Source organism: Dendrobium catenatum, unplaced genomic scaffold (assembly GCF_001605985.2).
Source record: "Dendrobium catenatum unplaced genomic scaffold, ASM160598v2 fragScaff_scaffold_1023, whole genome shotgun sequence".
Lineage (NCBI taxonomy): Eukaryota > Viridiplantae > Streptophyta > Magnoliopsida > Asparagales > Orchidaceae > Dendrobium > Dendrobium catenatum.
The window spans coordinates 393,632-409,081 of NW_021319485.1; the positions used below are offsets into that span (position 1 = coordinate 393,632).

The 15,450-nt window shown below is 34.2% G+C and overlaps 2 protein-coding genes and 1 non-coding gene across 3 annotated transcripts; all 3 read left to right on the top strand.

The window, feature by feature from the left end:
- Nucleotides 1-591: 591 nt before the first annotated feature.
- LOC110096764 lies at nt 592-3,830 on the top strand. The gene is made up of 2 exons (XM_028697984.1): nt 592-2,411; nt 3,221-3,830. Exons 1-2 carry the CDS (start codon nt 939-941, stop codon nt 3,500-3,502), a joined length of 1,755 nt encoding a protein of 584 aa, XP_028553817.1. The 5' UTR covers nt 592-938; the 3' UTR covers nt 3,503-3,830.
- A 2,217-nt stretch (nt 3,831-6,047) lies between these two features.
- On the top strand, nt 6,048-6,166 carry LOC114580449. The gene has a single exon (XR_003701847.1). It is a non-coding gene; the product is annotated as a 5S ribosomal RNA (ribosomal RNA).
- Nucleotides 6,167-6,950: 784 nt separating this feature from the next.
- Nucleotides 6,951-7,519, top strand: LOC114580448 (nodulin-related protein 1-like). The gene has a single exon (XM_028697985.1). The coding sequence runs from the start codon at nt 7,050-7,052 to the stop codon at nt 7,476-7,478; it is 429 nt and encodes a 142-aa protein (XP_028553818.1). The 5' UTR covers nt 6,951-7,049; the 3' UTR covers nt 7,479-7,519.
- The last annotated feature ends 7,931 nt before the right edge of the window (nt 7,520-15,450 follow it).

The following is a 15,450-nucleotide window of genomic DNA, read 5'->3' on the forward strand; positions in this document are numbered from 1 at the left end:
TTGGAATCATTTTTGAGATCTAGGGTTTGTGTTCTTGGGCTCTAGGCTACGGCTAGAGATTTGGAGAGTTTTTCCTTCCTCTCGAATTGAAGGAAAGTTGTATCTTGCAAGTGCTTTTCATCCCTTATTAGAATAAAAGTGTTTGCTTTGTTTTTCTTACGTTTTCTCCTTCGTATTCTCTCCGATTCCACTGTTTTTTGGCTGTTTTTACTGTGTGGACAGCAGTTTTCATCCTAGATCTATTGGGTTTTGGTGAGAAACACTTGGAAATCCAAGTGTTTCCTATCATATTGCTTGATCCCTCGCCTAGGGTTTCTTCTCTCAAGCACTCACACAAAGATCTAAAACAAAGAGCTAAATTTTTATTTCTATAATCATCCTCCATTACAAAGCTAAGAGACCTTAATATATAGGCCTCAATAAAAGAAAAGAACAAAGACACAAGTGCCATCAGGGCTACAATAGTGACTCATTACCCATAGGGGTAAATTAGGAAAATAGAAAATGCAAAAAATAAATAAATACAAAATATATCAAAAGTAAAGACTCAGGATCGTAACCATCGATCTACGACTCTGACTCCGACGACGGTACACATGTCGAAATCTCTGACTGATGTCCTCATCAAGATTTTCTTGTATTGCTTGCTCGTTTCTTTGTGCAGGTGCTCAGGTGACTACCACGTCATTAATTCTCATTATTTCCTGATGTATTGATACCGGAGACTTAATCTACAGCACAAGAACCATTAGTTTCTCATACTTGAGAAGGCCTAACGGGGCAGAGTATTTATTGGCTTAGACATTTTGTAGTGGCTATATAAAGAATGGAAATATGGCTAAACCTTTGGTTGTAAAAACTTTCATAGAGTTTTTTCACTAAAATTTCCTCGTTCCTTTTTACTTCGTATTTCAATGAGCTGAGCATCATTGTAAACAATGCATACATGCTTTACAGGAAACTTCTACAGGATACGCTATGCATTTGCATTTGGAGCCAAAAAGCTGGCCAATTTACTTGATTGTCCAAACGAGAATCTGATTGCAGAAGTCAATTGGTTTTTTAGGAACACCTGGGAAAGGCATGGAAGTGGCAGCAATCGGCCTGATGTCCTTATCTCTAGTATTTGCTCCTTGCATCCTTCAATCAATTGCCCAAATGAGGGTCCTAATAATTCTAGAGGCATCACTAGTCCCAAGAGTCAGGTTGGAGGGGGACGTGCTTCAGGTGGTTATGCTTCTAAGCTTCTGTGGCAAAGCTCATCTCATCATAGCCTTAAAGGTCCAACTGATTCAAGCATAATCTCAAATGGTTATCAAGATGATTTTAGTTTTACAGCCATGAGTGCAGGGCTTGGTTCTGATACTGAGACATTGAAGTTACAACAGCAGGAACCGCAGGATCTGGCTAATCTAATGGAATCTTCAGTGAATCATAATTCAATTGGCCTGGTCCAACCAATGTATTTCGCTTGTCATTTACCTCTTCCTTCGTCTCCTGGCCTAGCTTCAATGGGTTATGCTCAGAGAAATTTGACTGGAATTGTTCCATCCATTGTTACGTTGATTGGCCCTTCCTGGGCATATTCTATGCAGTTTTCTGGAGGTTTCGGTTCATCAGAGCTGCCCTATTATTCTACTAATGCTACCCAAAACTCAAACTCAGTAGAAGCAGATCCTGTCAATGAGAATTCTGGCCAGACTAGCCCCGAGGATGGAGAGAATGACGCATGGTATGATCAAGATGCTGGGTCCATCGATGGTTCTGAAACTGAAAACGAAGGTTTGCATATTCACTCTGATGAAATGCAGCACTTAACCACACAAATAAGTGCAGCAGATACATCAACTCCATTAGAACCCGCGATTGTTGGGAGTTCGTCGCAAAATGCGGTGGATAATTCAGATGTAGCTCCACTGTCCTTTTATCCTGCAGGTCCAGTAGCCATGTTTCCTGTGTACAATTTTCCAGCCGATGGGGCAAATTCTGATGGTTCAATAAACCTTGTTGATGGAGAACAAAATTACAGATCTCCAAGTACCACAAGTGCTGCAGCTCTGGAGTGTACTGAAGTGCACGTAAAGGATATGTTAAATAGTGATTTTGATAGCCATTGGCAAAATTTACAATATGGAAGGGTCTGTCAGAACACCTCAAATCATGTACCGTTTGTCTATTCTCCTCCTGTTATGATTCCTCCTGTATATTTACAGGATCGTTATCCATTGGATGGTCTTGTTAGAAGACCTAACATCAACTTTTTAACTCAGGTCATGGGCTATGATGGCCCTCACTTGGTTCCAGTTACTCCTCTGCAGCCAGTTCCTATCAGGTCATCTAAGGTTTGTGATAGATATGGAAATGGACCACCAAGTTATTGGACTGGTACTGGAACCAACCCCACAAAGCCTGTTAGTACCATCCTCACTTTTATTACTATTGTTTTTGCTTTTGATCTCATAGTTGTTTTCTTTCACAAAAATTCATCTTCCTGTCATACTTCATAGATGTTTTCATGGCATATCGTTAGCTTTAATGCAGGTTTTCGTTATTGCTGTTGTCTTTGACTTGATTAACAAATACATATAGACATTTTTTGTATGCTGCCCTTGTTGATCTAATTATAATAGTTTTAACCAAGCTTTGTGGGATAACAATAAGACTAGCTTAAATCAGATTTCGAGGTTAATTATAATAGACTAAATTTTTTGTATGCATAACAAGCAGACTAGCTTAGAGGCGGACTTCCGCACAACCGTCGTCAGACCTTTGCCTAACTCTCCAAACTACTATAATTTGACCGCCGCTAAGTCAAGGGACGGGCCAACCTTTCTAATTCATTCAAATTTAGTAAAATCTTTTCACCTAGGCAAGGCCCCGTGATTTTTTCCCTCTTTGGACTTTCCATGTAAAAAGATCGGGTGTTTTACTTCTCTCTCTATTTGTGTGTCGGATATTCATGCATCGCTAAGACGAAAAATTTACTCACTATACCGCCGCGAATATTCTATCCCGCAACAAGATTCATTCCTCTTTGCTTCATGAGGTTGTTCAAAGTTTTATTATTTCTTGGCATTTTGTTTTATCATGTGAAATATATATATATATATATATATACCTTGCTATGATTTCTGCCATGAAATATGGTTGCATATAGAAGCTAACTATTTGATTCTATACCCTTTTTAATGCCACAAACTAACTATTTCCTCATCTCCAGAGAGCTTGCTTTAGAGATCGACATTCAAGCAAAAGAAATCACAGGGTTGGTTACAATAATGACAGAGGTGATAAAAAACACACAGCAGGAAGTTGGATAAAATGCAGCAAGCAATCTTCTAATCTCTCCGTTCGTATGGATACAGCAGAGAGACTAAATGATGAGAGGCCTGGTGATGTAAATCCAACAAGGAGAATACATGATCAGAGCCATGGAGAAGACAGAGGAGGCTCAGCTCATTCTTCTCCAGAAAAACTCTCCTCACCGCATATCGCAAGTTAGCATTCCTTTTCTTCTTTTATATATAGATTCTCATTTGAAAAGAATTGTAAATTCCTGTCCCAGATTTCGAGTATTAGCCTCCTTTTGAATCTCAGATTTGAATAGGATGGCCGTTACTACAAAATTTAGTTTTCTTTAAATAATAAAGTTTGTTTCGGGTAGCTTTTTTGATTATTTTTTGGTGGGGAAAACATGCAATAAATAACACTTTTTGTTGGATGAAAAAAATCAATGGAATTCTTGTTTTAGTTTTTTCTGGAATTTGCAAAAAGCAAAATAAATTTTTCTTTTTTTTTTTCGTTTTGAAATATTTGTAATGTGCTCTGCTGTTATGATTTTTTTTTTTTTTTGGTTCAAACAAGTAGCAAGTAATTGTGCTATGCTGTTATGATTTTTTTTTTTTTTGGGTTCAAACAAGTAGCAAGTAATTTGATTTGATGTTTGAATTTTGAAACTGAGTTTTCTCAAGATTGATGTGGCTTATTAATATTCTTACTTGTACGTAACTCGTCTTGGCCTGTTGGTTTGAAACTTTGGCTATCAATCAATAGATCTTGAGTTCGAAGCTTGCGTATGTGATGTGTGTATTTGCCTTAAAAAATCAAATTAATAAGCAAAAAAAAAAAACTATTTATCTTATAAGATGCCTTTTTAATCTGATAAATAATTTTGACTCACTCACCAATTTGAAGGCAAATTGAAGTTTTTAAAGAAATTGCTAATGTTAAAATAAAATTGTTTGGGGTAAAAATCATTATAATTATACTAGTAATCAAAGAGAAGATCAAAGAGTTGTAGTTTGAGGAATCAAAATATTTGATTCAGTTGATAAGTATGAATCTCATTATAATATTGAAATTAAATTTAAGATTTTTTTAAATTTGATTTCAATAAGCTTATAGTTTAATAGAACTTCTTGATGAGATGAATATAACAATACCAAAAGTGATAACATTCTGCTCTAAATGAGCCTTAATTAAGTACTTGAAGTGTAGTTGAAAATATTGCCATATTAATTGAAGTATTAATTAGTTTTTTTAAATCTTGCATGATTACAATCAAATTGAGTATCTCATTAAAAGAATTTTAAAAAGCTTAAAATTACCCAATTTTGAGGTTATTAAGGCATTTAATGATTAAAAGAATGGTAAAAAAAATTAAAAAAAAGGGTTAAAAGAATGGTTTATGATGAAGGAAGTCAACATGGGATTTTTGATTAAGTACTATGAGGATTTTGGTTAAAATTATCAAAACGCCACTTCAAAATATTATAAATATACCATCATTCTTCACATGGAAAAGATATGGATGGTGAGCTTTGATATTGACTTCAATTTGAAGAGAACTTGAAGAATTGAAAAACTATAAAACTCTACTTGATGTTGATGCCACCAATAACCACCACAAATTGCCATTATGAGATTGTATTTCCCATCCATTGGCACTTATTGACTTCAATGCCCACTATCAACAACAACATCAACGCTCGTCATCACCAAAATGATACATATTGTCAACACAAATATAAATGCCCACTGGCTAATTGCCTACCACAGCCAATAATATTGATGCATGTCATCACCTATTATAAAGATGATGTACGCCATCACAAGCAACATCACAATGCACTCCTACACCTATAAGTCTGACACATGTCATTGACAAAAGTAGTAACACCTATCAACTTTATTGTCTGCTGTAGCCAATAATATTAACTCTTGCCATCACTTATAAGATTGATGCATATCTTCGACAAAATATTGATGCTCACTAATGTTGTTGCTTGCTTTGTTAATAATCTCACCATCTGCTATTGCCAACAATGTTGACATATATTATTGCCTATAAGATTGATACACGTCTTCGTTATAAATTCCAATGCCCATTTACTTTGCTAACAGTTGTTGCCAATAATGTAAATACATGCCATCACCTATAAAGTTGATGCACATCATTGACACAAACATTAACACTCCTTGACTTTATCACTCTCCATTGCCAACAATATTGATACACGCCATCATCGATAAAGTCGATGCATGCCATTGACACAAATGTCAACAACCATCAACTTCAATGCCTATCATTATCAATATCATCAATGTGCGTCATTACCTATAAGATTGATGCATGTCACTGACATAAATATTAATGCTTGTCATTGCCAACAATATTGATATACATAATCAATTATAAGTCCAATGCACATCAACAATTAATGCCCAGCAACATCATCAGTCATCATAACAATAAGATTGACGCATGCCATCACTATAAGACTAATACATGTTATCAAAATAAACACTGATGCCCCTCAATTTCACCACCCAATATCACCAATAACATTGAAGCACACAATAAAGTCGATGCATGTCATAAATATTAACCATGACTCACATGTGAATACCCAGATTTATACTAAAATTCTTTGTTTATGATCTCCACCATGGAATTCATCTTCCATAGTTCATGTCTAATATATTATATGAATTCCTTTCGCAATTATGAGGATGTATATAATTAATAACTTATAATATATATTGGTGGGTGCGACCATACCAGCACTAGCGCACCGAATCCCATTAGAACTCTACAGTTAAGCGTGCTTGGGCGAGAATAGTACTATGATGGGTGACCTCCTGGGAAATCCTCGTGTTGCACCCATTTAAAAAAAAAAAACTACAATATATATTTGTATAATCTTTTTAAAATCCCAGTTTTTTTTACCATTGGATTTTCATATAAAAATTTTAATCTCTTGCAATCTTTTTTTAATCATATATGTGTTTGATCTTCATACAACTCTAAAATATTATATTCTCTCATTCTATCATAATGAATATTCTAACACAATAATTTGGCATCGCATGTGAAAAGTTAGTATGGGTTTAAGGGTTGGGTTAGGGGCAACCCTTATTACAGCCTCAGAAAATCATTCATGTCAAAAACATCAACATCCTTATAATAGGGAAATCCTTTTGTCATTCACTGGATTGACTACATTACAAAAATACCTCATCCAAGTATATTATTTATAACTTATGAAAATCATTTCAATTGAGTCAGACCCATTATTTTTTTCCTTTTCGAATTTCTCGTGTGAAAATTCTAAGTCTCTTACAAACTTATATACTCAATTCTCATGCAAAGCTAAAACATTAAATTTTCTTTATTGTCATGAATCTTCTAGCATATAACATTTCTATTTTTAAAATTTAATTTATAATTTTAAATATTTAATTTACAATCATGATGTAAATTGCATCATAACATTCTTATATAATTTTAATTAACAGAAATATAACCTAATTCTTAAAAGATGAGGTTCAGCAATGTCGGTCGTGGCCAAGAATGCGCCACACGTTTATTGCTGTCGACAGCAGAAAAAGGAAGCAGGAAAATAAGAAAGCAGCCCACGAAAGCTACGCGTTAGCCACCGCGGAAAACAGAGTAAATTGACGCTTCTTTGGATCTTAAAAATCACATCTTTATATACAATCAGAAAGACAAATCCAAGACCTTCAGGCTTCATCATTTCTTCTTCTTCATGGATTCTCATTCTGAGCACACAAAGCCCTCCTTGCACACACAGCCTTCCACTTCCCAGCTCCTATCGAGCGCCAAGGTGGTCGCCAACGCAGCCAAATCGGCTCTCCGCCATGAATCCACAGAGTTAGACAAGACGAAGCTGGCCGAGGCTGCGGAGGATCTTCTTAGCGCAGCTTCTCACTATGGAAAGTTTGATGATAAGAGCTACGGAAAGTATGTGCATAAGGCAGAGGGTTATCTTCACCAATACCACTATTCCCATTCTTCTTCAAGTTCGTCTTCATCGCATTCATCAGCTATAAATTCAACCACAACGCATTCTTCTTCAGCTGGTCATTCTGGTCATGTAGGCGGCGGCGGCGGTGGATCGGACGGCGGGTTTGGGGATTACCTGAAGCTGGCTGAGGGTTTGTTGAAGAAACATTAATTATGCTTTTGTTATCTTCTCTCTCGATGTTTCTCAAATAGAATTTAGTAATTCTCGGTTTAATAAACTTTGAGAGGGCTTTACAGTCGTTAAATTTGTTATATTCTGATAAACTATTTGGCTATTTGATCTGTAATTTAAAATTTGTGGGAGGAAAAGTTTGAATTTTGATTATATTTTTAGCTATTTGAGCATCTAAAATGTCATATCTAACATCCAAAAATTTATATTTACTTATATAACGCATAAACTCCAACACCTCAAATCTATCACACCGTTACCCCCTTTCTCTCTGTCGTTACCGCGATAAACCTAAATCCCCAGCGGGCGAGAGCTCGTCCCTTTCCGGCTTCCCATCGCCGCCTGAAATCACCACCGTCGACCCCGCCGGAGGTTTCTCTGTGAGGTTATGGAGGTTTCCCTCTACTTTCTCTCATCCTCCACGCCCGACTCTCTGATCTCCGTGCTGCGAATTTTTTTCTTCTTCTGCAAATTTATGTTTGCTTTGCGAGGATTGTAGTGCTTAAGATTTCAATGGAGCGGGATTGATTTGTTTTCCCCTGTGCTTTTCTGGTTATTGGTTGGTGGATGTTGAAGGGAACATGATTTTAGGGTGAGCTAATTTGCATATCACAACTGCTCTGCCTCAATTGGAAATGAAACCAGCTCATGCCATTGCTGTTCATCTTCGATTCTTGGACTTAAGAGGCAAAAGAGGGCAAATTTTGAAAATTTAGGCAGCCTTTTAGGTGAAGTTTACTCAAGAAGGCAATAAACGGACATCTTGTGCTGCTATATCAGCGTCAAGACTTTTTGTTTTGTGCGGACTGGACCGGTTTTTTTTTTTTTTTTTCTATCTACAATAGGTGAAGTTATGTAGTAGTAGAATGAATTAGGTTTTATTAAGATATTTAAAATTAACTTGATATTTGAATAATAAGTTAAATATTAATTTTGATAGATAGATATATATTTATTATTTTATTTTATAATGAACATTGGATTTCTTATATTGTATGAAGGAAATTTTATTAGAGTACCTTCAATGGCAAGGATCTTGCTTTGTATATTGCTGGCAATGTCAAATTATGATTTGAAAGCATCGATGTGATTTTAATGTTGTCAAGATTCTATCCCTATAGGTCATAGTTATTAGTGTGACATAAGTTGTTTTGATGAATCAAATTGAATGTTGGCCTTTGAATGTGTTGCCCATGAAAGTTATGTTATATAATAGTTTTGTGTTCCATTTGAGATTGAAGATTGTGTGAAGCTTATGCAAATAGGCTAGTTTTGCTTGAGAGCTCTGTTATTTTAGTGTCTTAGTTTGTTTGTTTGTTTTTTTACAAAATGCATTCGCCGGATAACGAGAAGCCTCGCGTTATTCCCACCAAACAATTGTTGCATATTACTTACTAGCCAATGACTGCATGATTGTATGGCATGTTGTATGGACAATCCCCTACAACAGAAGGCAATGGCAAATGAGATATTCAGATGTTGCATACATGTGTAGAACGAAAAGTGATGAAAATGTAGTGCAACATAGATGAAAATTTATTAAATTTTATGGGTTAGAAGTATGTGGATGGAATTTTTTTTTTAGCGTGATGGTCACCTCGTCAGTTTGCATTTTCTTTAGATGTGTTCAAGGGCGGATCCACGCTGAACCCAGGGTGGGTAAATGCCCACCCTCTATTCTACCTCTCCTCTTCCCATTCGACGTTGAAGAGCTCGATCTCAGTGCGCACTTCGCAGCGCTCGCAAGTCTTAACCTCTGGCTCTTTGCAGTCGCTGCTTAAGCGCTCGTCTCCTGTTGAAGGTATAATAGGAACACATTCGACGTTCAAGCTGCATTTGATATTTCTAATGTACCTGTAGTAATGCCACAGCCAGCAAAAGCTACTTTGCTTGGCTAGCATTTTTGGCCATGATCTTGGAGAAGTTAACAAACTACATTTTACTTTGCAGCTTTCGTGGTATTGAAGATTTGAAGGCAATCTTTCTCTAATCGGACAGTTTTTTTTAATGATCTATTTTTAACTAAAATTTGCTCTGTTTTATGATCTGTAGCAATGAACTATTTTTTTATGGTCTGTTTTTTGCACTCTCTTGTCGTCATCTTTTTTGCTGCCTTTGGTTTGTTTTTAACAAAAATTTGTTCTGATTTAACGAAGTTCTATAAAATGATCTGTTTTTCACAGTTTGCGGTCGCGATCGAATTGAATAGGAAAGTTACGTAGCAATGATTTTCTTTTTTGAAAATCAAATTTCTATAGAAATATCTTTTTTTTCTGAATTTGAAAGTTTATGTAGCAATTTTTTTCTTTCTGAATGGCAAATTTATGTATAAATAAATTACTCTAGTAATGATTTTTTTTTTTTTTTGAATATCGATCTTCTGTTGCAATAAACTTAGCAAACATATAGTGAAGGTTCTCTGTTCATAGTTAAAAACACTTATCTAGTATCCAAAAATAAGTTTCGTCGCATTAAGCATAGTAATGGGGCAAACAAGTGTAACCAATCTAAGACAACTGAGGATTAAAGCATAATATTTTTTTCTGAATTTATATTATTATTATTATTAGTAATAGTATTATTATTATTCTTATTATTATTATTATATTATATTTTTTATTATTATTCTTGTCTAATTAATTAAAATTTTGTCCACCCTGAAAAAAGATGCTGGATCCGCCCCTGGATGTGTTATTATGTTGTCCGATGGGAAATACAAGGTGGGATTTTGTCCGATGCTGGCAACCAAAAGCTGATAGTGAATATGTCATTCTTTATCGTCCTTGGAGGTTAGGTAAGGAAGCTTTTATCCTAGATCTCTACAAGGAGCGGATGAAGAAGTGTTTGCCAAAATGTAAGAGGAGGAAGTTTCTAAATATGGCTTACTGGAAAGATCTACAATATGAATTTGAGTTATACTTTGCTTATTGTCCAACACAAAGCCAACTTCAAAAGCGTATCAGGAAATTGTCAAGTGAAGATAATTAGTGTTGGTTTATTTTTGTAAGGTTTGTTCTGAGACGGTGTATTGTTTGGTAGTTACAGGAGAAATTCAAGTTCCACTTTAAATGTTGTTCAACTCAGACACAACTTCAAACTCGCCTACACATGTTGATAAGAAATTTGTAATGTGGTGTTATTGTGATGATGTTGTGTTAACTTAATGGGTTTCTTAATTTGGTGCTATTAAACGTTTGACTATTTTTTGTGTTGTTTTATGTGTCTTTTAGATAACGTCGTTGTACTATACGAGCAAGTTAAATGAAAATGAGTTTTATTTCTCCTAAGGAATATTATTAAGGGGTTTTTGTATAGTAAGTTATTCAAAATTTGTTATTAAAGTATGCATATGCAGAAATTAATTGTGTTATGAAAATAATTATTCTTTTATTTTGTCAATTTATATGTTGTTTATTTCATTTTTGTAATTATTATGGTTGTGTATTTATAGGACCTTTCTGCTTTATAATTAGCAATGTAGCATTTATATGTATCCTTAGTGTCCCCTCAAAGTATGTATAACAGCTCAAATTCTTAACTATCAAGATATTATTCACTTTGACCTAAGACCTCAAGGTTTTGTTCAGTTGTTGTAGCTTCCCAGGAGGTCAACTATCCCAGGATTTTTCCAGGATGAGCATGCTTACTTTTACTTAAGGGGTTTTAAAGTATAACAGTAAGGTCCTCTCCACATAAAGAAAGAAATCATGCTGCAAGCATTTGCAAAATAATTACTTTATGTGGAAAGTGCAAGTTTAAGTACTTATGGATAGCTATACGTACCAAATGACGCTCTAGGGGACCTCTAGTATAGTAGGTAGTAGGAGAGTCCACAGGTGCCTTCAATATATAGAGTGTAGCCCAGGATCTATACCACTTCAAGTGGTACTTTAATGTAAGGTCGTAACTAGGACCACATATAACTCATGCAATAATATATGCTCTCCCACAAGATAATGTATGTCTGGTGGTATAACACCCAATCTATATCTTTCCTTCCACAGCCATCAACTCTAACAAAGTTGTGGTTCATGAGAAGGATAGTACCAGAACTGTCGTAGGATTATATCTAGAAGGTGTCATTCTACTATCTTCCAACTGATCAGTGGAACTCTGGATAACCATATCTCCTCACTTAGAAGGAAAATATGAGTGACTGGAGCACGAATCTCTTCTGTATATGGCTCCCATTCATCTGCATTGTTATTAGAGAAGTAAAATGGTGAATGTTATGCCACCTAACTAAAATGAAGTAGAAAAACTTTAATGAGTTTGCATAGCTTACTTGGCTATCAAGCAGATCGTAAAGCTCATCTCTATAAGTAAAGATATTTCCAATAGGTAGCTGTCATAAGCATTACTCATTCCAACTATAAAGAAATTAAAATCGCCACATATAACACATATAGACTAAAAAATTACCTTGAGGAAGAGAAAAAATCATGAGCATTACCTGAATCATACACTCAAACAGTCAAGCTAAACAGGGTATGACACATAAAGTAACGTTATGCCAACATGAATATGCTCCCATGCCCAAAGATGTAATAAATGAATACATCCTGCTATGTTGTCCCTTTTGGGCCTAACAACCTTAGCTAGCTCTATTAGAAGTGGGTTAATGCTGTGCCTTGTGAGTTTGTCCTAAAAATTATAATTTCCTCCATGAAGGACATATGTTTCAAATGAACCTCTAAACCCGAAGTTTCTAGTAGAAGGTGGCATCCAAGAATGAATAAAATGTACACCTTGACGTGCCTCCAAAAATTTATCTATGTAAGATCAAGGTAGGGGTCCACCGTCGTGGGTTCGAGCCCAACGGGTGACATTTTGTTCTGAAATCTATTGGTGAATCTCAGCATTCACCTTGATTAGATCCACCATGCACCTATCAAATGCCCTTAGGTCATCAGTGTTCCCTATTATGTGCATCTTCTGGCACATAAATTCTACATCAGCAATGCCCATATATTGCACGGCTTTCTTAAAATTTTCTTTCAAATGATGTAAAAAGTGACAATGTGTGGCATCAGGAAAATTTTCTCGGTAACCACAAACTAAACTAGCAAGTCGATCATATATGATACATAAATTGGAGCTTGATCTAACAACATGAAGAAGTTCATACGTCTATCTCAAAAGCCAAATCTAAGATTCAGGTTCTATTTTGTTATACATTTATTTTTTTATTCTTTTGTAGTCAAGAACTAAAAGATAGACTAATGAATGATTGGATTGAACTATTGATTATTATATATGAATTTTGATAAATGAATATATACTTTGATGTATATAATTTTTAATTGTTTTTGCTAGATTGATTTATATTGATAGATTCATAGAAACTCTAGTTAGTTAATGAAAAGATTAAAATAAGAAATTCTTCTAAAATTTGATCTTGGGGCCTTACATAAATCACGCCCCTAATATATGTCGGTGCAAAATCAGCATCCAACGATAATTCACTATCATACATCAGCACAAACGATGCAAAAAATAAAGACATCTCTCAAATATTTATTAATTGATGATGGAACTATCATATAACACATCACCAACTAAAAAATGGAAGTAACAAACGAACGCAAAAGATTAACAAATAATCACACTCACCCTAAACCCTAAACTTTAAACCAGAATGGGTACCTTCGAATTTGAGTCAAAATACCTACATGTGTAACAAAATCTATAAATTTATACAAATAAAAAACGAGCACCCCTATATTTAATAAACTCATAAATTTAAGCTAAACTGATTAAGGAACCCCACCATAAACCAATGCATCGTATATTGATTATCATATGAATAAAAGCTCTTTTCTACTACATAGTTCACTTTTGACATGATTGAACATACAAAAATTTTATAATTTTCATAAAAAAAAATGGTAACTTAAAAAAACTTCCAAAATGAAGAACCTAAAAAAATTACAAAATCTGCTTTAAAAAGTAGCCCAACTTTCTTACCAAAATAATAAATTAACAACCAATTTTCAATATCTAAATTATAATCGCAAATGTTGACCCCTCTTTCACCTATCAAATATAAAACACAGCTAAAAAATCCTCATATTTCTTCAAGTCTGTTTCTACCACAAATAAAAAAAAATAAAAATAAAATAAAATAACAAAAAGTCTGTTTCTACCAAAAATACATTCCATCTACAAATTTCCAAACTACTCAGTACTACAAATCCATTACAAGGAAGCCAACTAAAAAGTATCGACAACCTACCCAAATTATTCTGTCAACACAAAATTAACTTAAAAAAAAAAATCAAAAACTTACCTAAGCACGACTGCTCAGTTGTGAACAGTAACTCTGTTTTTACTATTCTCAGTCACAAAACCGAATTGTTCTCTATGACCGGACTCCGCACGTAATAATCTCTCTCATGGATCAGCGAACTAAGGGACACCGGAACTCAAACGGAGGAAGAGAAGAGAAATGGAGCAAGAAGAAAATTAAATTTGAACGAGAGACTGGCTCTCTATCACCCATGACTCGTCGCATATTTTTTCGTAGTTAGTCGCCCGTTTAAGAGGTAACTTAGACTAATTTTTTTTCTATTGGTTTACTTTCTAATTAATTATTAAGCAATGATTAGTTTAATAGTTTACCCAACCCTACCCAATGTCTCCCCCTCAAACCTCCCAACTAAGAGAGAGAGAGAGAGAGAATGGAGGAAGAAAGGGAAAAGATTAAAGATTGGTTTCAGAATAGAGAAAAAAAACAAAAATCTCTCCTATTCTTTGACTTTTTTAGCTGCTTCTCTATCACTCTCTTCACCTTTTTAATTTAAGAAAAAAGATTTATATTGTAGATACGAATTTTAGGTGCTAAGATTTTTTTTTTTTTTTGGACATTTAGATCATTTAAGTCAAATTCATACACACAACGCATACACATAGACTCGAACCCTATACCATTAGTTGGAAGCCTAAGCTCTCAACCAATAGCCCAAAGAGAACTGTGTGGGCTTTAAGAATGTAATTAGAGATACCTTAAAGTGGTATGTATGCAAATTCTGTTTTATTTTAAATTATTTTTAAAATAATGATATATCAATTAATAATTTTGTTTTAGAATGAGAGTTTTTAATTTGTGTTTTATATTATTCTAATTTATTAATAAATATGAGAGTAGTGTCCAAAATTTTTGTTGCATGTCTTGACGATTAGACTATTTATATTAGCAAATATCATAATATAGTCGAACCAAGGTTAAATTATACATTTAAATTTTATGTCAACCGCACATATAAAAAAAAATTAAATTAATATAGGATGTTAAAGCTTCATTTGAATTATACATTTAAATTTTATGCTAGACTTTATTTTTACAACAACTTTTAAAAATGTTATTTTTCCTTCAATAACTTTATAATCACTTTTATAAAAAATTTATTGTTGTCCCAAACTGATCGTAAATATTATTAGATAGAGGGGAATAGAGCATGATCAAATGCTTCTAAAACTAATTGTTTTCCTCTTATTACTTGAATCATGTAACTCTTATATGCGTGCTCTCTCATATAACTCTTTCTATGACTAAATAAAACTCAAGTTCTTTGTCAACTTTAACCCCCACACTTTTTATTATTTTAGATTTTCATGATTCATTTTTCTCACATGAATTATTATATAATGCTCATTATCTACATTTCATACAATAAACAGTAAAAAAAAGCTTATGCTAAAAAATTTTCCCTCACTCTCCTTTAATCTTTTAGCAACTTCTCTTTCTCTTTATTTATCTTCTTGTTTTCTGTATTGATACTTCACCATCGTCTTGATCAGGCATGAATCTCAATGCAAATATGAGATTGAGACTCAGGCATGAATCTCAATGCAAATATAAGATTGAGACTTAACAAATTAAAAACGGGTCCATTTGATTTCCAATTTTAGCAAGCTTATGGTCAAATTGAACATCTTAAGGAGATGAATC